Source organism: Pongo abelii, chromosome 17, assembly GCF_028885655.2.
Source record: "Pongo abelii isolate AG06213 chromosome 17, NHGRI_mPonAbe1-v2.0_pri, whole genome shotgun sequence".
NCBI lineage: Eukaryota > Metazoa > Chordata > Mammalia > Primates > Hominidae > Pongo > Pongo abelii.
This window is the reverse complement of record NC_072002.2, coordinates 64,654,143-64,676,938: the sequence shown is the minus strand read 5'-3', so window position 1 is coordinate 64,676,938 and position 22,796 is coordinate 64,654,143. Positions and strand designations below refer to the sequence as shown.

The window sequence follows — 22,796 nt, the reverse complement described above, 5'->3', positions numbered from 1 at the left end:
TATCTACATTTTTTTTTTTTGGTCTTCATCCTTCTTACTGAATCTATTTCTGGGATATTAATCCATTTTCCTACGTCAGTGACTAGAAAAAAAAAAGCAACCTGTTCACCTATCTAGAGCACTTCCCAACCTTTTTCACAGCTCAGCAGGCATAGAAAATGGAATTCTGTGGCAGCGCTACTCTCAAGGGCACCAGCTGCAGGGAGTCTGTCCCTTGCAGACCCCTGACCCAGTGACAGATGAATAAAGTACACTGACACACAGATATTCTGCTCTGCCAGTCCAGCTGAGGGTCTGAGCCACTTACAGGCTCCCTGCTGAGTCCTGTAAACAGTTGCGACTGGGCCCTGATCAGCTAGTCAGACTTACATTTATTCAGTAAGATTAATTAACAAAAGCTTGAGTCAACACCACTAGAGGGTAATTGACATTGTGGACTTCCCGAGTAAAAAAGCACTTACACAACATTGGTACATCAAAGGTTAGTCTTAAGATTATATGAGTAAACAAGCTAGCTAGGTAAACTACTCTGCCTTTCTTTATTACTATTTTAATTTGTTTATCTAAAGGTAAAGGTATCAGGCCACCTTCAGCCAGATCTGTTACCAAAGTTATGCAAACTTCTAGGCCTTCCAAGAAGATTTGTTTCTGTTTCTATAACTATCTCTAACATTTCTCCCACCAGCCTGACTGAACCCTAACAGAATTCTTTGTACGGCTTGCTTGGGTTTATGATGAGGCTACTCCTAACTGCAAGCTGCTGGCTCAGGATCTCTTGTTTCTCCAATTCTCAGGGGCTACATAGCACGGCCCATCTGGTACACCTGGGTAAGGGCTCTGATGTGGAGCCCAGGCCTAGCCCTGAAGCCAGCAGAGGGGAAGATAGCTGCTGCATCTAGCTGGTTGCATCACCAGCCTCAGGCCCTCCCCCAGATACTTGTTTTAAGTAAGGCAATAGATTTTATGTTTTAATTGAAACAATTTGAACTCACACCTGACAGCTGAGACTGGCGAACTATAGAAGCAGAGCTGTTGGGGCCTTTTGTGAGGGGCAAATCCTTAAACATTTCCATGGTGCCAGACATTTCAGGGATTACAGCAGAGTATGATCATTAATGGCTCAATAAAGGTTAAATTATATCAAAAATCACTTGAACAAGGTAATAAAAATAATTACCTCAGAAATTTTAATTCTTCAAGTTTTCTGTTCAGAAAATCTGTTCATCTGGAGTAGCTCATTGCCAGATGATCAGGATCTAAGGTCATGTTTTATTTTGTAAATGTGTCGCAGCCATCTTCCGAGCATCATCTTAGCTGCTCAAGTCTAGCTATAGACAGTGCAGAATATTATAGTAAATATATGCGTAGCTTTAAATTTGCCTTTTTAAAAAGAAGGTCTAAATACTAGCCCACCTTGCCATGCCATATATATTTTTTTTTTTAACAGGGTAAGGGGGTAACAGGCTGGTTAATCAAGGGCTATAGTTAGCTGGACTCTGGTTGATTGAGGTTTTTGCTGTGGTCCACCTATCAGTGTCTATATTTTAACGTCTTTTTATGGACAAGAAAAATCTCTGTTAAAGGTCAGCTGATTTCAGGGCCTGCGAGTAGCCCACTCTGCCATGTGGCTGCCTTCTCATTTGTCTAGGGTCATAGTTTCCCTCTTCTGTTCCTTCGCTGGATTTCTCCAGGATTACCATCAAGACCTCTGATTCCCAAAGAGGGAACTCTGGAGGGGACCTAGATCAGACTGGCTGAGTCGGCCCCCACACTGGGCTCTCCTCCAGTTAACGGGACCACATGCCACTGCCTGGGGCTGCTGCTGTGATGTGTTCAGGACACTGGGCCTTTCCTGGCACAGCTGCCTCTTCTCTTCACTGACGGGGAGCCTGCCCGCTTCTCAGTGCTAGGCTTCAGTGCAGCTTCTCCCTCCTGCTTCCCGTGGTCTAGCATGTGGCACTTCATGTCCCTCTTAGAGCTCATGGCATGCTGACCTATGTTCCAGATGTGTGTGTCCTTTTTTGTAGAGGACACTGTCTTTATGTTTACACCACCTCCTTAGTTATGAGCGCTGAGCCTAATACACGGGAGGAACCTACCTAATATTTATGGAACGAATGGAAGAACAAGTAACTTGCCTAAAGAAAAAGTATATGAATACATGCTGTTTCCTCTGCCTGCAATGCTTTTTCCCCTCTTTTGCCTGCCTGACAAAGTGGTATTCTTCCAAACTGAGCTCTGAAATACCTCCTAGCCTCCCAGATGTTGTTAGCTACTCCATCTTCTATGGGCCAGCAGCACTCACCTCCTCCCTTCCTTTATTGCGTTCATCCCCTTATTTGTAATTGAGGGCTTGTCATTTCACCAGACTGTGAACACATAAATGACAAGGGTCCTGTTGTGGCTGTGTTCTTAGGACAATTCCTGGTTGTCACAGAAATACATGAGTTTGTGCAGCTGGCTACATGGGAACCAGCCAAGAGCTGCTCATGACTAGAAACCTGCCAGTAATGGCTCATCCTATGAGGACTATACAGAAATCACCCTTATTTTACAGATGAGGAAACTGAGGCACAGAAAGCTGATATAAATTGCCCAAGGTCACATAGGTGGACTGATTCTGACTCCCGCTGTCTAAACTACATTGCCCTCTGATCCAGTCTGATTGAGTAATGTTACTGAGCGCAGTTATCCTTCCTGGAGACTGAATAGAGACACTAGTGCTAAAGATTTCCCTGGGGCCTTCTATTTCCTCCTTTTTATTTTTCTCCTCTTCTTTGGCCACATCCGGATACCCATACTTCTGATGCTGAGTGACCTGGGACTTCGTATCAAGACACTAAGACTCGACAGAGCTGCATGTTAACTTAGAGGAGCACATGCCAGTTCCCCGCCCTGTCCCGAGCAAGTGCTAAGTACGTTTTAGAACAGAATGATGAGGAGAGAAGTGGGGACAAAGGTGGCCTGCAGGACAGGCACCAGGCACTTAAAGAGCACCTTCCTGGAGGGGCAGCCTGGGGCTGGGGGCTGCTTCATTAGGCTGTCAGTGAGGTTTTAATAAATTGTTGTGGTGGTTTAGGGGAGAAAAGTGGATTCTGGTGGCCTCTCCCCTGCAAGGATTTTAGGAATAGCCCCTATCATTCTTAACCTGAGTTTGTTTATTCTTTAACTCCACACTTACTGAATTCTTTGTACTCTAATCTAGAGGGTTTAGTGTGAGGGTTATAAAAAGAGTGCATTATATGGACCCTGCCCTCCAGAATTAATAATAGTCTAATGTGATGATGGCCATAACTGTAGAGGACCACATCATGGAGACTGGCTGTCATGCAAGCCTGAACCTTCATCACAGTGGCGAAGGAGTGTATTAACAAACATCTACAGGGAGCCCACGGAGCACAAGGATGTGTGCGAGCACTGTGTAGAGGAGATAGTGTCACGAAAGGGGATGCTGCAGTTGGAGACTTGGGGCCTGGGAGACCCAGATCTGGGGTTATCCTTTGATATTTGCTCAAGTCACCTTGAGCAAGTCACTTCAGTACTCTAGGCTTCAGTTTTATCATCTGTGAAGTAAAAGGAGTGGCTTTGAATGGATTGCTAAGGTTGCTTTCAGCCCCTGCAGTCTGACTCTTGGAGAAAGGTTCTCAAAAGATGATTGATTGACTGATCAGTGAACAGTCAGTTCTAAGGGTTAGAGGAAGCAGATCTGGGTGGGAGATGTTCTGGAGACACACAGGGTGAGGACAGTGTGGAGATGAGGCTGATGGGTGTCTCAGTGGAGCAGGTAAGACCCTCAGAGAAATCCTTGTTCAGAAAAAGTGGCCTTGCAGAGCATATCATCCCTTCCTGTTTTTTTTCCAGAATAGGGAATGGAGTGCAGGTACTGCTGTTGCTTGGATGCAGTAGGCAGCCCCCAGCCTCTGGCTCTGCTTAAGCTGGAGGACCCAGGCTTGTCCCCCGACTCGGGGGCTTAGCTACCCTGCTTTGGCTGAGCCATGGAGGCTCCCCCAGCAGGGCAGAGATCAAAGCAGGGCCGTGGCTGCCTCAAAGCTCCCAAGCCCCATCCAGCCCTTGTTCCTCTCAGCATGAGCTGATGGCCCAGTGGGTGCATGGCTCTGAGCAGACACAGGGAGGAGAGCCAGACCCGGAGCCCACTCTTGGCAGCTTCACGAGCAGCCTGGCGCGGGCCGGGGACTGTCAGTGACACTTAAGCTGGAAGCTGTGCCGCCAGCTCAGTCTTAGCTCAGGCAGGACAGCCTTCCCAGTGTGTGGAACCTGACTCCTAGTAACCCAATAGGGTTTAACCTATGAAGAATGATGACTCGGCACTTTTCAGGGCCATTTGCCAACATGAAACGCAATGTTGTGTGTGTATTTTCCTTGGACTTGGCTCATTCCTTCCTTTCTCATTATGGTCTTCATGCCAGTGAGCAAAATGAGATGGCAGTTGATTTACAAAGAACTCTGTCATCATGGGTTACTCTCCCAGTGCTCTGTCCCAGGCTTGTCCACAGGAACCCTGCTGGGTTGTCTTTCCTCATCCACAGGGGTGAGCCCAGGGAAGGGCAACTAATTTTAACCTAATGGATGTAATTAAGACAGTAATTACAGGTCCAAAACAATCTCATAGTTTTATTTGGGGGTTATTTGCATCCTGTAATTATGCATACAACTGTGTGGCCATCTGAGGATAATCTTTTTAAAATGTTGATCAGATCAGGTCATTCCCTTGCTCAAAGCTTGCCTGTGGCTCTCACCCCAATTTTATGCTGCAACCTACAAGGCCTTTGGTGATTGGCTCCTCCCACCAATCACCTTCAATTCCCCCAGCTAGCCATCCTGGCTCTCCTGATCGTCAGATATACCCAGCGGTTGCACCACTGGACATAGGCATCCACTCTGCCCTTCTCCTGAAGCTTTCCTCCTTCCTTCTTTTCTGTGGTTGCCTCCTTCAGCTCATTTAGGTCTTTGCTCAGCTGTCACCTCCACAGAGCTGCCTTCCTTGAGCATCCCCATCCCACACTCACCAGCCCCCGGTTTGTTTTCTTCATAATCCTCACCATTCTCTGAAAACAGAAAGCATCTTTATTTGCTTGTCTGTCTGCCTTCACCATAATGTCAGTTCCTTGAGGGCAGGCATCTTGTTCACTGCCATGTTCTAGAGTCTGGCCCGCAGTAGGGTCTTGGGGTCTGTTAAGCAAATGCTGAGACTGTGTGTCCATCTACAGAGAGGGGTGCATGAAGTCTGGCCAGGGGATTCTGCATTGGAAGAACAAGGGTGGTGTGGGCCATGTTATTTCTCTGCTCACTGGTGACCAACCAGATCCCCTCCCTACCTTGTAAAGGACCCCGACAAGTTCCAGTTTGGCCGCACCAAGATCTTCTTCCGAGCAGGCCAGGTGGCCTACCTGGAGAAGCTGCGAGCTGACAAGTTCCGGACAGCCACCATCATGATCCAGAAAACTGTCCGGGGATGGCTGCAGAAGGTGAAATATCGCAGACTGAAGGGGGCTACCTTAACCCTGCAGAGGTACTGCCGAGGATACCTGGCCCGCAGGTGAGCCAGGCTGGGGCAGATCAGGGCAGCAGATCATGGCGGGGAAGATGGGGGTCTGTCTTTCTCAGCTACTTGGTTTCTCTCTTCCTCTGTGCTGAGAGTGGTTCCTGTTGGGGCCATGTCTGCATCTTGGCTTTTCTCTGGCATCTGGGCCTACCCCTATAATCAATGCCCTTCTCACCTCAGGGGGTAGGTCTAGTTTCCACATCTCCTGGTTTCCCCAGGCTCCCTCTATCCTACCAGCATTAGAACCAGCTGGTTTTGCCACAAACAAACCATTTCCCCTTTGCCTGAACCCCAAAGTAAAAAACTAACTACTTTTAGGAAAAGAGACCAATATAGCCTGGCACAGTTAACCTGCACTTGGCCTCATTATTTATTCCACAGATTTCATAATGCCTCGGAGTTGGGCGATTAGGGCTACAAAGGTCCTGGGAGGTCCCTTTTGTGTTACTGCACAAGCCAGGATGGAGAGAGAGTGGCTTGTCTAAGCACGAGTGTTGACCTAGGGGTAGAGCCAGGATGCCAATCAGCCTCCCCTGCCTGCCCCCAGCTTGACCCCAAGCAGAAGAAACTACTGCAGGGTTCCTTCCTCACTGACACTGGGCTGATGAGGCACTACAGCAGCAGGAGTGTGTCAGCCAAGACAGGCTGAAGACAGCCTGCCCTCTGACCCTACCCTTGGTTGTTAGGTTTTGAGCCCAGGCCTGGTTCAAGTCCAGTGCCCTCTCCAGAAAAGAATTTCCTTAGAGAAGTGACAATAATTGCCACAAAGTTTTGTGTTTGGAGGCCAAACAGAGAGCTAGACTAGGGAATCAGATGCATTTCAGCAAACAGGTGACACATGGGCTGAGTGGGTCACTTTCTCCTTTGAGGCTTTGCTGAATGATTTCCAAGGTCCTTTTTAGTATTTCACACTGAGTCTCTAATTGAGCACTTGTTATAGTTCAGGCAGCAAACAAGACCCTTCAGAAGGGGAGGAAGTGTTAGACTGGCTTTATTTGGGAGGTGAGATGGGAAGGCAGAAAGGCAAGAGAGGAGAGGAAATGGCCACATTCAGTGCATCTCGAGCAGAAACGGTTGAGGAGATAAAGGAAACAGAGATTGGTCTGGGCCTGAGAAGGTTTAGTCACTCAGCAAACACTTACCCAGTGCCTGCAGTGGGTCCAGGATGATGGAGAGACAGCCCCTGGGATCTCCAAGCCTGGGGAGGTACAGAGGACAGGCAGCAATGTGAACACACGATGTAGAATGCTACTGGTGAAGTAGTTGAGGACTGCCCAGGCACTGTGAGGTAGAAGAGTGCTCAGATAAGGATCATAGAGGAGGTCAGACTCTGACTGAGTTTGAAGCTTGTGGGAAGCCTTTCAGGACCATAAGGAAAGAACTAACACTGCTTTTCTAGCCTCAGCGTCAAATGCCTAAGGCATTGCTACATTTGTTAGAGGTGAAGAGAGTTGGCTTCCCCTGGGTGTGTTCAGGTAGGGCCACAGAGGGAGGGGTTTGCATTTGCAGATGTCTCAGGGTCCTCTGCATCAGGGCGGTCAATACTGTCTCCCTCACACTGCCTGTTTCCTCTTGCTCCCCAGGCTGGCTGAGCACCTGCGGAGGACCAGAGCGGCTGTGGTGCTCCAGAAACATTACCGCATGCAGAGGGCCCGCCAGGCCTACCAGAGGGTCCGCAGAGCTGCCGTTGTTATCCAGGCCTTCACCCGGGCCATGTTTGTGCGGAGAACCTACCGCCAGGTGAGTAGCCACTCTGAGGGCCTCACGGCTGCAGATTCAGAACTAAAGTGGCAACAGATGAATTACTGCCAACATGAACCTCTGTCAAGCACTCCCAAGTTTTTTCTAAATGCTTTCACATCTCTGTTCTCACCAAATCCTTTCTGAAGTCCCACAAGGTAGGAAGGGTGTGCATACTGTTGTCTTAGTCCATTAAATGTTGCTATAACAATATCTGAGGCTGGGTGATTTATGAAGAAAAGAGGTTTATTTGGCTCACAATTCTGGTGGCCGGAAAGTTCACAATTGAACATCTGCTTCTGGAGAGGGCCTCAGGCTGCTTCCACTCATGGTGGGAGGCGGAAGCCGGTGTGTGCAGAGATCGCATGGTGAGAGAGGAAGCACAAGAGTGGCTCTTTTAACAAGCAGCTCTAATGAGAACTAACAGCGAGAAATCACCCTTGAAGAAGGGCATTTATTTGTTCATGAGGGATCCGCCTCTATGACTCAAACATCTCCTGTTAGACTCCACCTCCAACATAGGGGATCAGATTTCAACATGAGTTTTGAAGGGGGCCAGCATCCAATCATGGCAGTTTTCATACCCCTTCTGATACCTGAGTTGCTCAGAGAAGCCAGGTCACCGGCCTGAGGGCCCAGGCCAGCCAACAGCAGGGCCAGGTGACCCACCTAGGTAGGGCTTATTCACACTTGAGAGCAGGCAGTGGTATTGGGCATCATCAGGTCTAACTCCTCCACTTAACGGATCAGGAGCTTGAAGCCCAACGTGGTGAGGTCAGGAGGGAGGCACCGACCTCTTCCCTGCCAGGTTCTTGCTCTTTGTGTTGTTCCAGTGAAGCCAAAACCCTTGGGTTCGGGAGCCCCACATCAGGACACATCTGTTCAACCGGTAACACCAACACATCTGAAGCACAGAGCTGACTTGAAACACGAATTGGAAGGAAATGTCTAAAATGGTTTTCTTTTTCATTAAATGAACATCTGTCTCTTCTATGATCACAGAAGGTGTGATTTTCTAAATAATAAAAGTAAAGCACTAAATTGATAATAATAAAAATGTGGTCAGGGTGGAGCACACCCTGGTGTAATATGTAGAGAAACCCAGGCCATTGGGAGAAGGTTCTGTGAGTGTTCTTGGGTGATGGGTGGCGTTGGTGTGCTGCTCCCATGGAAGGGGCAGGTGATGTTTGGGAGTTTCTCAGCAGGGGCAGCATGTGCAAAGAGTGAGCACTGATGTGGCTCCCAGCTCTGTCACTCATGGCTGTGGCACTGTTCACTGCTCAGCCTGTTTGCTAATTTACTCATTTATTCCACAAACATTTATTTTACCAGGTATTAGGGCAAGCACACTGATGATGCTTTGATTTCCTGAGTGGTTTTTTAACTTGGTAGAAAAAAACCGAAACAAAACAATGAGTTACACACCAAGTTTGTAATTATAAGCCATTAGCCTGCTGTGGACACTCACTGAAGTATCTTACTTCCAGCTCAGTGCCACCAGGAGGGGACCTCCACCTGGTAAATGGATAGAGAGCAAGTGGATGATCATTAGGCCCCTACAACCTTGAGGTTTTCAGACTGTGGTTTCCTAACCCATAAAACAAAAAGGAAAACAAAGCTGAAAAGAGTTTGACAGCTGATTCCCTGTGGATATGTGGGCTGCAGAACCTCGCTGAAATGTGTTATAAAACAAGCACCAAAGCCTTAGATCTTAGGGGGCACATTCTCTGTGTAACTCCTAGAACCAAGGCTGCCCTGGCCTCTCCCCTCCACAGGCAGTGATGTATGCTTCCTTCACTCCTGTCCTGCAGTGCAAACCCACAAGTTGTGTATCCTTGTTTCCCGCCAGGTCCTCATGGAGCACAAGGCCACCACCATCCAGAAGCATGTGCGGGGCTGGATGGCACGCAGGCACTTCCGGCGGCTGCGGGATGCAGCCATTGTCATCCAATGTGCCTTCCGGATGCTCAAGGCCAGGCGGGAGCTGAAGGCCCTCAGGATTGAGGCCCGCTCAGCAGAGCATCTGAAACGTCTCAACGTGGGCATGGAGAACAAGGTGGTCCAGCTGCAGCGGAAGATCGATGAGCAGGTCAGTGTCTGCAGCTCCCTACCTGGGTGTCGGGGGCTGGAGTACTGGAGCATTTTGAGAGAGCCCACGGCTTCCTTGGGGAACGGCACATGCCGAAGACCCAAGGGAGCACAGATGTCCTCAGACCACAGCAGATACCAACTGTGGCAGGCAGATCAGTGACCCTTAAAGACCCTCAGCCCTAGGATCTGTGAGTGTGTTACCTTATATGGCAAAAGGGACTTTGCAGATGCAATTAAATTAAGAACTATAGGATGGGAAGAGTATCCTGGATGAGCTAGGTGAGCTTGATATAATCACAGGGGTCCTCCTAAGAGGGAGGCTGGAGGATCAAGTTCAGAGAAGTGATGACAGAATCAGAGGTGGGAGGGATGCAGGCAGCCTTGAGAAGCCAGAGAAGATGAAGACATGGACTCTCCCCTAGAGCATCCAGAAAGAATGCAGCCCTGCCAACCCCTTCAGACTCCTGACCTCCAGAGCTGTAAGATAATGATTTATGCTATCTTGAGTCATAACTTGGTGGTAACTTGTTGCAGCAGCAGTAGGAAACTGACACACTAGCCCAAGGTGCTGGTGTTTTGCCCTTGCAGGGGTGACATAGGGTAACGCAGCAGCAGTTGGTGTGCATGGAGGGCTTGCTGTGCGGGGTATGGGGCTGGCGCTTTGTCTAGAGTAGCTTGTCTAATATAGCGGCCCTCCTACAGCAAGTATTACCATCCCCCTTTTTGTACAATTGAAGACACTGGAAGGGCACATGGCATCCTAAAGTCACGCAGGTGGCAGTGACAGGGTCGAGGTTTGAACCCCAGCTGTTTGGCTCCAGAGCCCATGCTCTGCATCACTTTGCCCTTCTGCCTCTGTCTGTCTATCTGTCTGTCTGCCTCTTTTGGAAAGAGTGTTTGCTTTGGAAATCAGAATTCAGTTCTTCTGCTTAAAAGTTGAGTGACTGATGTGACTACTCTGAGCCTCTTTTCTTATCCATAAAATGGGGCTGACAGGGCTGAAAGAAGAATAAATGGTCTAATGCATATGCAGGGCCTGGTATGCAGTAGGAGAAACTTGAAAAATGGTTAGCGCTCTTATTTTTAAGCTTTGTCCTCTTTTTACCCTAGCCACCTTCCCATGTCAGCCAATCACAGGAGTAACAAGCCATTGGTTAAATCCCTGTAGAGGGTTGGGTACCGTGCAAGGTAGTACAAGAGATTCGAGACAAGCACAGAACACTCAGCTTTGTCTAATGGAATAGACGAGGCTCACACGTATGCATGCACAAATCTGGACCCCCACTTTTTGGTGGCCCACATGGCCAGTCCTCCTTCCCTTCAGAAGACCTTTATTGGATGCCTGGCTGTTTCAGGTGCTTTGCTGGCCTTGCTGGACAGAGGATGGCTGTAACATGTGTCACATGCTGTATCACAAGGGAGGAAATCTTATGCCAACAGGCCGAACAGCATTGATCCTAAGGATTTTCCAAGCACCCACCATGTGCCAAGCTCTGCGATATGTGTTTTGTGTTCACTCTTATTTTATCTTCATACAATTTTGTGAGGTCATTTTGTATATGAGGAAATGGTGGGCCAGGGACATCAAGTCCCTTGCCAAAGTCACAGAAATAGAAAGTGCTGGGACCAGGATCCTACCCCAGCTCTGATCCAACAGCCATAATGAGGGCATTGCTGGTTTTTTAACCCCAAACATTATTGAAGGGTTTCAGTCCTTTCCCATGCATGCCTACTGCTGCCTTTGGCTCCCAGAGTTGAATGGAGGCCCACTGTTACTTTGTCCATGCAGGTTGTGGAGGTGACCACAGAACCAGGCTTCTGAGGTGCCCCAGAGGGTGCCTCCTAGGGAACGAAAGGACGTGAAGAGTGTGTATGGCATGGAGAAACAGAGAATTTTAGAGTTGGTATGGCCTTGGAAGTCATTGGAATTTAACGTATCTATTCTATACTGGGCATTTTTAAAGCTTCTCATGACCTAGTAGGGCAGGAAAAAAGCATTTTACACCTAAGCCAGCTGCCCTGAACAGGAGCCCAAAAGTAGTGCAGAGATAGCAATAGAATGCTTCTGTTTCCCTGCTCTTGCAAAAGACAAGGCTTTCTGAGAAGAGACTGTCACTGGGTGTTTCTCTGTGTTAGTTCTACAGGGTACCTTATTTGGCTTGGCTCCTTACTGGGGAAGCAAGGCAGAGAGCCCAGGCACAGGGTGGGCACAGGGCTTGTGCCTGCCCCTGGTCAGCCTGCTGTGATACACCAGGTCAGGGAGGAGGGCACATCCACTCAGAGGGAAAAGAGTACAAAGGAAAAGATCTGCTGTCTGGCACTGGCCCTTTGAAAAACACAAGCACAAAGCATGCCAAGGTGGCAGTGGCTGTTGTGGCTGTTGACAAGAAGAAAATACTTGCTTAGTCAATTGTTGTAAGTTAACCTTCCAGCCAGAGTGCAGTCTCAGGGATGAGTAGGCATTGACCGCTGCACCCTGCTGGGAGCCCCGTGCTGGCTCCCCCAGCCCTTGCTTTCCAGCCATGGGGCTCTGCATTGGCATTGCTGATTTCTAAAGTTAACTTGAAAGGATAAAAATAAATCTAGCATTTTACAATCCACGTGCTTGAAAAATCAAAGAAAAGCAGATTTAAATGGCCTATTTAAAAAAAAAATAAAAAAAGCTTTTTGCCTTAAGCTTCCTGCTTGACAAACATCTGTGAGTGGTGGCAGGTGTTAGCTACCCTGGGCAGGATGCCCTGTGTGTAGAGGGTGATCAGAAAAGATGGGAGGAGTGGATAAGCTCTTGCTTTCTTGTGCCCTTGCCCACACTACCTGATTAGGCACGCTCTGCTCTTCTCACATATTAACTCATTTAATCCCCACCAGAACCCTAGGAGATAAATATTAATATTATTCTCATTTTAAGGATGAAGGAACTGAGGCACACAGAAGTTAAATAGCCTGACTGAGGTCAAACAGCTAGTAAGTAGCATGGCTGGGATTGAAACTTGGCAGGTTGGTTTCAGGGTATGTTCTGCTACCTCTGACCAAACTATAAGATATCTAGCTATTGGGAGACTCTTGGAACATGTCAGGAGAACTCCTCAGTCCAAGGGAGACTCTTAGCCTTAGTTTGGGTTCATGCTCATACAGATAGCATTGTCCTTGGGACTGGCTGGCATTTAAAGTGGGGAGTGTGACCCAGTGTCAAATAACATGCTTGACACTCTCTTCCAAGGGGAAGCATTGACATAATCTCCATTAGAGCTCTATATAGGGGCTTGTTTCACTGAAATCTCTTAGCAGATGGAGCCAGCTGTTTGCAAGTGAATTTTTTTTTTTCCTATAATTCCTGGAGACAACTTAGGCAGTGGTCCTCTGGTCACACAAGGTTTCTAAGCCAGAAGGAGAGGATCTGCGAACACCAAGGACACCACAGGTGAAGGTGTCCCAAGGTATTTGTCAGAACAGCATAGGGAGTAGACAGAGTGCCCACTGGACAGAGGCCTGGGTTCTGTCTCAGTTGTATTCACAACCAGAGCTGATAGCTTGGAAAGGATTGGGCCTTTAGTTCTTCCAAGGGGATTTGCCTGAGATCTCTAAGGTAACATCTAGCTCAAAAATTCCCTGATAACCATGATCTGGCTAGAGTAGGGTTCCTATCCCCAGACCGTGCTCTAGAATCCCCTGGGGAGCTTTTTTCTAAAAAAGTATCCTCACTGCCAAGAAGTCAGTAAGGGAGGAAAGAAAGATAAAACCAGGGTAAGGTTAGCACCCGACATTCATATCCTAAGGCCTTGTACACCCAACTGGAAAGAAAAGATGCAAATTTGGCACCAAGTTTCTATGCAAACAGTAACAGGAAGAAAACTGAGTGGCTTGAGAGTTCTTAATAGAAAAGAATATGCAGTTCAAGAGGATTTGGAGCTGTCCATGGTGCTGACTTATTTTTCCTGTGGGCTTTCATAATCTGTGACGTGACAAGCCACATCCTTCACCATATCCTACAGTGATATATACAGTGCTGGTTCTTGAGACCATTTCTTACAGTGTCCCTGGGATAGGCTGTGGTATGACATCATTCAGTAAAATGATGTAGTCTGTGAACTCGGCTCTCTGCCAGCCTGACTTTAGTCAAGCACACATTTAGAGTTGGCCAGTTTAACTTACAATTTATTTATAATGAGAGTAAAGTTCCTTAGACACTTATGAATATAAGGTTATCCTTAAATATATTTTATATGAGAAATATGACACAAATATATGGAGTCAGTAGCCTTTTAAATCAATTTGATTCCATATACTTAGTAGTCACTTTGTAAATATGTTAAATTCGTTATATGTAATCATGCATATATGTCATATACAGTCATGCATCTGTTAATGACAGGGGTACTTTATGAGAAATGCATTGTTAGGTGAGTTTGTAGTTGTGTGAACATCATAGATTTCACTTACACAAACCTAGATGGTGTAGCCTGCTACACACCTAGGCTATGTGGCATAGCCTATTGTTCCTAGGCTACAAACCTGTACAGCATGTTACTGTACTGAATATTATAGGCAGGTGTAACACAATGGTAAGTATTTGTGTATCTAAACATATCTAAACATAGAGAAGGGATAATAAAAATATGGTGTAAAAGATGGCACAACTGTATAGGGCACTTACCATGAATGGGGCTTGCAGGCCTGGAAGCTGTGTGGGGTGAGTGAATGTGAAGGTCCAGGACATTACTTTCCACTCCTGTAGACTTTATAAACTGTCCACTCCTGTAGACTTTATAAGCCGTACACTTAGGCTACACTAAGCTTACTAGAAAATTGTTTTCTTCAATAATTAACCTTGGAGTACTGTAATGTTTTTACTTTATAAATAAGACTTTTAACTTTTGGCTCCTTTGTAATAAGGCTTAGCTTAAAACACAAACATGTACAACTCTACAAAAATATTTTATTTCTTGATATCCTTATTCTGTAAGCTTTTTTCTATTTTTAAAATTTATTTTTGGGGTATCCCATTCTTCATGATGTGCTTATTTCACATTGCATATCTATCAAAACATTTTATGTACCCCATACATATACACACCTACTATGTACCCAGAAAAATTAAAAATTAAGTTAAAAATTTTTTTTTTTTTACTTTTTTTTTGTTAAAAACTAAGACACAGATACATTCATTAGCCTAGACCCACACAAGGTCAGGATCATCAGTATCACTGCCTTCTACCTCCATATCTTGTTCCACTGGAAGGCCTTCAGGGCAGTAACATGGCAGGGAGGGTTTCTGGGGTCTCTGAGTGGACACCCCATGCCCTGCCCTCTGCCAGGCTTGGCTGCATGGCTGTGACACCTGCAGGTGCAAGGACGAGCCTTCTGGGGCCTGCCCTTCTGAAGTCAGATGTCCAGAACAGAAAATGCACTGCCTCCACAAGCCCCCAGTGACAATATCTGGATGCCCATGAAAAGACATAGGAGCTCCCCACCCACACCCCCGAGAGCCAGAGACTCGGGCAACTCTCCAGGGTAGCCACCATCTCTCCAGGGTTCTCCATAGAGAACCTGAACAAGGAAGATAGCTGATGTTTACTGAGCCCCTCGCAAAGTACTTTATCTCCCTAATCTTGATAACCACCCTCTGAGGCAGGAGTTACTATTATATTCCTGCTTTACACATGAGGACACTGGGGCACAGAAAGGTTGGTTGATTAGGTCAGATGTACACGGCTGATCAAGGATAGAGCTGGGATCTGAGCACAGGTCTGTCCCGCTCCAGCCACTCAACTCCCTGACATCCCTGAGCCACGTCTCAGGCGGTATCAAGATCAATGCAGCTGGGCCTCCTGGATACATCATACCTTGCATTAGAGTCCTGAGGTGCCATCTTTGTCAATAGCAGAATAGGATGTGCCTCCTGTTACCATGTGTGCCTCTCTTCATCCTCCAACAAGCTCTACCTAGAGACCTCCTGCCTAGTTATCCTTCCACTCCTAGTGATCTGACCCAGGCTGTGCCATGTAGAGAGAGCAACTGGGCCAAACCCCACATCCAGCCCAGAGCAGAGATGAAGTCAGAGGGTGGCTACTCCAGCATGTGTTCCCTCCCTGTGCCCCACTCCTCTGTGCAGAGACCCTCAGCCTCCAGTGGAGACCCAGACTGGAGTGGATAATACAGACATGCATTGGGGTTTTCAAATAGAATCTGCTTGATTGGATTTCTTCTTTGTGATGCCTTAGAACAAGGCTGCAGGCAGACCAGGCTTGAAGGTGTGTCAGGATGTAACTGGAAGGTTCCCACAGAGTGCTGGGGAAAGGGTAACATGTCTCATTCTGTTGTGTCGGTGCAGGAAATGGACTGCTGGCTTGTGTATTGCCGTACTGGTCACAACCACAAGGCCCCACAGCATCTGTGGCATTTTACAGTGTCCAAGGGCTTTTCTTTTGCTGCTCTTCACTGTTTTCTGTGAAGTTTAATTTCTTATGTGAATTAATCGTTGATTCCTGATGCTCCAGTTTATCAGTGATTTGGCTGCTAGCTCTGTTCTGCCTGGTGCTCCTACAGACCAGAGCAATGAAGAATAATCAATGACCATTGTTGCCTGCTTGATGATTTGGAGAGCCCTATTTCTTTCTCTCCATTTTCCTCACTGACCACTCTTAGCTAATGCCCTCAACTCTTGTGGTGCTGATTTCTTCCCATAATTTGCAGTAGCACTTGATACCAGCACTAGCTGCTTAGGGCTCTGGGCCCATGGGGGATGTTTCACACCTGTGTGTTGCCTGAGTGGGCTGGGATTGCATATCCCATCTGCAGGAGCATGGTGTGGGCAGGGTGGGTCAGGGCATCAGTTCCCTGAGTCTTAGAGTCTTACGGGGCAAGCCATGGCTGACAGGGGTGAGAGAGATTCCAAGACCCCATGGAGGGCCTCCTTGGAAGAGGGGATGCTGAAGGGGTCCTTTGTCTCAGAGCCAGCGATTAGGTTGCAGCTCTTTGTGCTGGCGAGTCCACAGGCAGGAGGGCTCTGTATGAAAGAGCAAAGAAACCTAAAAAGTGAAGGCTGCAAACCCAGAGAGCCAGCTTCTTTGTTTCTGCAACTTAAAAATAAGGTGTAGGATCCACCCAGCCAGACATAGAGCAACCTGTTACCAAGCAGTTTCCAGCTCTGCACAAGCTCATGAAAGCTCCTTGAACTCTTTGAATGTCGGTGTTGCTGTTCTTTGTTTTCCCCTATTTCTGTAAGTTCACAATAGTGTTTTGTTAGGGAGATGCCAGGCAAGTACTTGAGTGTGCAATGATTGTGAGACTTAATCCTACCATGGAAGTTCCTTTTTTGATTGCCTTCATGCTTTTTTCCTGGTAAAATAACACTTTCTCCCCTTACTTCTTCTCCCTTCTCCTTGTTCTCCACAGAACAAAGAGTTCAAGACACTTTCAGAGCAGTTGTCCGTGACCACCTCAACATACACCATGGAGGTAGAGCGGCTGAAGAAGGAGCTGGTGCACTACCAGCAGAGCCCAGGTGAGGACACCAGCCTCAGGCTGCAGGAGGAGGTGGAGAGCCTGCGCACAGAGCTGCAGAGGGCCCACTCGGAGCGCAAGATTTTGGAGGACACCCACAGCAGGGAGAAGGATGAGCTGAGGAAGGTATGCTCAGGCCAGAGGGGCAGGCGCTGGCAAGCAGAGTGGGTGGGCACACGGAGCCACCCCTCAGAGAGCACTGCTGCTTCAAGTGGTAAAATTGCCATGGTCTTGGGGTCATGTGCACAGACTGACCATTCATCTGTGTCTAGACAGAAAGTGGCATGCTTTGGGGAAACCCACACAAGCATGACTGTGCTTCTGCTGTTAGCTGGACACTGTGGCATCCCCTGGGAGGGGCACATGGTGTCTGCCTGTGAGCATTGTTTTTATGGTCTCGAGTTAGGCCCAGGGCTGGCTCTGTGGTCCACATCCTTGTTGGCAAGAAAGCTGTGACAGAGGCTGGGGATGATCTTGATGCTGCCTGCAGGGGAGGGCAGCCTCTGGGCACCCCTGCCCATGACGCAGCACTGTGCTTTGGTGGAGGTGCCTCACCTTTGAACACTTAAAGTCTCAGCCTGTCACACCCACCCTGGTGGGCTTATTTCTTACCCCATGAAATAGAACTTCCTGAGCTTTGCCCCAAACCTGAGCATCAGGCAACCGTTCCAGCCAGGGAAGTCCCAAGGGCCCCTGGAGAGCCCCTCACAGACTTGGGTCATTGCTGTTCTGCCTCCCACCACCGCCCCCCCACCCCCGACCACCATCTCTACAAGCCACGAGGAAAATAGCATGTTGCCCACTTTTTCAGTGTTTGTCCATCAATGGGGAGTCACAGTGGATGGGAATCTAAGAGGGAGAGATCCAGTGTTCAGGGTGTTGGAGTAACAACTTCAAAATTGGGGCAGGCTGGATGCTGCTGCAGGAAGGGCCCTGCAGTAGACCTTGGAGTCCCCAGATTCCCATCCCCACTCTGCCATTCCCAAGCATGTGCAGAAAGCCTCACTGGCCTTAGTTCCCTCATCTGTGTGTATATTTATAAAAGTTGGTTCAGATCATCTCCAAGGCCCCTTCTGGACTTGCACCTGGCCGCCACCATGAGATTGTGTTTGGCTTCTGGAAGGAGCAGAGGCCCTTGGCCCTACGTGGGAGTCCTTCTGTCTTCTATTTCCCACTGCCTTTTCCTGGCCTGAGCCCTCATATGCAGCTGAGGAACACACAGACATCCGTGGAGGTTACAGAGCCTACAGTGCCGGCCGGTGCTGGGCTTGCATAGATCTTCTGCCCACCTCGGGCCTCAGCACCATCAGCTCCTGCCTTCACCCAGACCCCAGGGATCTCCAGGGGCCAGAGGTGAGGTCCAGGTGTGGAGATTAAGGGAAGAAGAAAGTAAGATGTGGTCTTCCCATAAAAGGCCACCGTCCTGATGTGTTGCTTTGAGGTACCACAAGACCCTCTGCCCAGATAAGTCACCTGCCAGCCTGCCCACCATGAGGCATGAAGTGGATTCATTCTTTGGGAGAAAGCACATGGTGCTTGGAAGCTCCTGTTAAATGTGGCTACAAGCCTTGTAACCTACAAATCATGGAATTCCACACTTGCTGTTTGTCTACCCTTGGGAGCAGATGAATGGAATGGTGACCTTCCTACATGAATAAAAACCAGAAGGTGAGGTCCAAAGCCAGAAAGGATCAAGAATAGAACTGGAGACTCCTGAGACTAGTGACCCCGGGAGAGAAAACATTCCCTGCATGTGTGTCCCAGTCAGATCAGACACCTGCAAAGTCTGTTTACCCAGCAGATCCACAAAATCAGGTCTCACCTGTCTCTGCCCCAACAGATAGCACTTGACTCATCAGCTCCCCAGCCCCGCATCCCTGCTTGCTGCTAAATGCTACAACTTGGGGACTTCAGCACTCTAAAAACCCAAGTCTCCATCAAAGGGAGTGCAGAAGAGTTTATAATATGAAAATCTTCATTGGAGGAGCAAAACAGAGAAGCAGACTTCCTCCTCCTCTCCTTAAGAAATGTTGCTACTCTTCCCTAGCAATAATATGCTGACCTAGGTCTTAAAGAAAATTAGAGCTTGGAATTGGTAACAAAAAATTAAGGACGCTGCAAGGAGGGGATTGCTAGGAGCAGAGTAGTGCAAAAGCCCCTTCCCTACCCCAAATGTAAGCAAATTCCAACTTAGAAACACTCAGAAACCAACAGGAGATGACTCATGAAGTGGCATGTCCACCTCTTTCCTGGAAAAGAAAAAGCGGAAGCAAACATTCTTTAGAAGCTTCAGAATCTTTTTGTTGTGGTGGTTGGAGGTAGGTAGATGAGCTGGCTGGCTTTTTTTGTTTTGTCTTCTGTGCCTCCTCAGGGTATAATATTTATCAAAGGCACTGTGTCAATCTCAATAAATGCTGAGTAATCAGACAATCGGTTTCCTCCAGGGCTTGAGCAGGGGCCTGCTCTGCATTGAGCGAGATTGATGAGACCAACCAAGCACAGTGAGGGGGCCAACCACTAGTAGATGTTTAATGAGTTTGATATTTCCATCAGCAAAGGCAGCGAGTGTCATATTGGAACTGCTATGCTGGAAAACTCTGGGCTTGCCATCTCTGACGATATTAATTGGTGGGCCACGTGGCTGCCCTGCCTTGGCCTGTGGGAGGCCAAGTCTCCCTGAGGGCAGGAATTCATCTCTGTGTCCACAGAGTCCAGAGCAGCTCTGTCGCATAAGTTAGATGACATCCTTTTCTACTAAAGGTATCTGTTGTTTTGGCGCCTCCACGGGGTAGTCCACACGCAGGCCCTTAACCTCCTTCCCTTTTAGCCTGTGCATTGTGTACATTTTGGTCTTTTTGAAAGCTTCAGCGATCCCTATGCCGGCTGCTTTTGTACAGCTGTGCTGTTTTGCATGGCTACTCTGTTTGGTGAAAGAGAGGTGGCCCTCAGGTTTGCCCTAGGCACAGAGGTGACAGCTCATTATTCAGAATCTTCTCTGAAGGCTGCTCAGTGGGGCCAGAGCAAGGCTTAGCTTGGTGCAGGGCTGTGGTGGGTGAGGAGGAACCACCCACAGCCAGGTGCCTGGCTCTCAGAGGGGATCCCTGGTCCTTGTGAGAGATGACTAGCAGGCCTCCAGGCACTGAGCATTCGGACTAGTGGGGCTGAATTGTGCATTGTATCAAGACATCAGTCATAGAACCACTAGCCACTAGTTGATTGCCTTGGGTAGTTCAAGTTATAAAGATTTTGATTTCTCCAAATAGAGGTAGAGAGATCTGGCTTGGGGAATGGGGGCTCTCATAGCAGAGCGTGTTGAGCCTTCTCCCCGAAGGTGTGGAGCAGAGCTACTTTGACCAGCCAAGAGGGGGTTGTGCTTTCAGCAGCACCAGGACTCATGGTTCATGTGGAGGCTGAGGATTATTAGGAAGGGGACCCTGACCCATCCCTGGAAGGACGTTGTCTTGCTGCAGAAAGCACAGAAGCTCATGGTCCTTCATTCAGCAGGTGTTTGAATGCCTGTATGTGTTAGACCCTGTTCTACACACTGGGGCAAAAGGTGAATGGTGTTTGAAAAAACCCTTCTCATTTTTAAGGAGCTTAAATGTGTGGGGATGGGGGAAGAAAGTACAGACAGGAATCTAACGTGAATTACCCCCCAAGGGCTACAAACAACAATGAAGCAGAGTAAAGGGGATGGAGGGCGACCTGTGGGGGCCTGAGGGGTATAGTTTCACTTTTGATGGCCACAGAAGGTCTTTTTGGGAAGACATCTGAGTAAGGGGAGAAGATAAGCCAAGGCGATTTGGGGATAACAGGTTACAGGTGTGGCACACTTGCACGGGCCTTGGGATAGGAGTAGGCTGGGTGGGTGTGAGGACCAAGGAGGTGCTCACTGGGCTCAGGTGGAGTAAGTGAGGAGGCAAACAGCAGGAGCACAGTGCAGCCAGGTCAGGAAGGATCTTCTGACTTCAAGGGCAGCCTTGACCCATGAAACCTCCAGAGAGATGAGCAACTCTGTCCTAGGCACTTCAGCTTCTGTGAGCTTAGGGGTGAGAGAAGAATTAAAACACATCTGCAGGACCATTTTGAAGATATTTTAGCCATTGTTTCAAAGTTGTCTTACTATCCAAGGGAAGTTGATTTTCAACTTTTGCTTTAATAACTACTTTAAAAAACAAATTCATACTATGCTTACTTAGAAGAACATTCTCAGAAAATGGTCAAATACTTTAAGATTTTGGAGAATTAAAGGTGTTGTCCCTACCTAGGGCCATGCCTGTAAATGTGGTAACTGCACAGCATCAAGGACAGATGGCAGAGGAATCTCTTCTGATTGGCATTGTCCAACCAGTTTTCCCGTGTTTGCTATTAGAAACCTTGCGCTGGGTCTTCTTACAGTACTAATATCCCACTTGAAAAAAATAAGACAAAGCCCCTAGCTACATTTGTATCCCCAAAGACAAACTAGTAAAGACAGTTCTTTAGCATGTTGCTGGGGCATTTACTTAACTTAATATAGGTACTGTATTAGTCTCATAGATACAGGATTTTCCTCCAGTGTTGATTCTGATAAGCTGTCCCAAATAAGCTTTTAGAAGAAACAGTGAGTAATATTGCTTGCAAGATTTAAGACTAACCACTCCCCCCAGTCCAAAAAAAGGAGCTGCTGAATGGTGTTGAATGAGTCCTGAAACCTAAGGTGTTATTTATCATGCTCAGGGGATGCAGCCACCTGTTTTATGTTGTTAAAGCATCTCCCGCTGCACCCTGCAGCCCTGACAACCACAAAGTGGGGGCCATTTGGCTGCAGAAGTTTGTTACCTGCTGTGTCTGCCAACAGCTGTGTTAGCTGGCTGGGAAGACTGGGGTTGGCTGGTACCTGGGGAAATATGATCAAGGAAGCATTCTCTCACCCACCTGGGGTGTGGAGCTGAGTGTGGGATTGGTCCTTTCCTGATGTTCATGAAAGATCAGGAATATGGGCCTACCTCCAAAATTGTTTAGGCAAGCAAGAAAAGCAAATCCCCCTGATGCCACTTTAATGTATGGCTTAGAATAATAAAGCCAAGTCAGAGACCTGCATTCATGAATCAAAGAGAGAGACAGAGGGAAGAAACGAGCCTCAAAACAATAGGAGGTGTAGGTGGCATACATGCTGTGTTAACCATGGCACTCCCAGACTGTAGTCTTGGCTCAGGTTTTAGATCATAGGTTGTTGCAATGAAATCATGTGTTCTTAGGTGGCAGTCATAGGACTGGAGATTTCAGGACCCACTTGGTGATGATGTCATGCACTCTGTGCTGGTCAGATGGCATGTTCCATTTCAGAGTGATACTGACTGTGTGTAGGATGCTCAAAGGATGGCGAGGGGTCTTGGTCTTCTCAGGTGACCTACTGCTCTGTGAGCCATCTAGATATTAGGAGGATGTTAAGGGGAAGCAAAGTTTTGCTCCATGGTAAGGTCTGGTTACTTCACAGCCTGCTGTAAAACCTACCAGTAGTTGACTGATTCAGAGGGTATGGCCTTGTTCCTGGCAGGATGGGGCAAGACCCCTGCCTTCCTAACTGTGACATAGATCATGCTTCATTGCCCCACCCTAGGCTTTATTTTGTAGGAGTACATACCATGTGGTTTCTCCTGTTGGGTTGTTTTCAGTTTGATTTTATTTGTATGTCTAGAAAAGTGAAATCTATTCTGATAATTTGCCAACCTAATTTAAAGGTGCTCCTGAAGTCATTGAGTGAACTACCTCCAGTAATAGCAAATTAGATGCATTTGAAGAGTGTTTTTCCTACATTGTATATGCTTCCTAAGTTGAATTATTTGATTAAACAAGCTCATGTATTCTAGATATTTTAGTCAACTATGAACACATTTATTTAAAAAAAAAAAAATTT

At 47.6% G+C, this 22,796-nt stretch overlaps 1 protein-coding gene across 2 annotated transcripts in view; it reads left to right on the top strand.

Moving 5' to 3' along the window:
• Positions 1-22,796, top strand: part of MYO5B (myosin VB) — a 370,702-nt gene that overhangs the window by 281,571 nt on the left and 66,335 nt on the right. For both annotated transcript variants that reach the window (XM_024235813.3, XM_054537888.2), the window contains exons 19-22: positions 5,346-5,557; positions 7,147-7,303; positions 9,153-9,392; positions 16,790-17,023. In XM_024235813.3, coding sequence (XP_024091581.2) covers positions 5,346-5,557; positions 7,147-7,303; positions 9,153-9,392; positions 16,790-17,023 — 843 coding nt within the window. The remainder of the gene's footprint in view (positions 1-5,345; positions 5,558-7,146; positions 7,304-9,152; positions 9,393-16,789; positions 17,024-22,796) is intronic.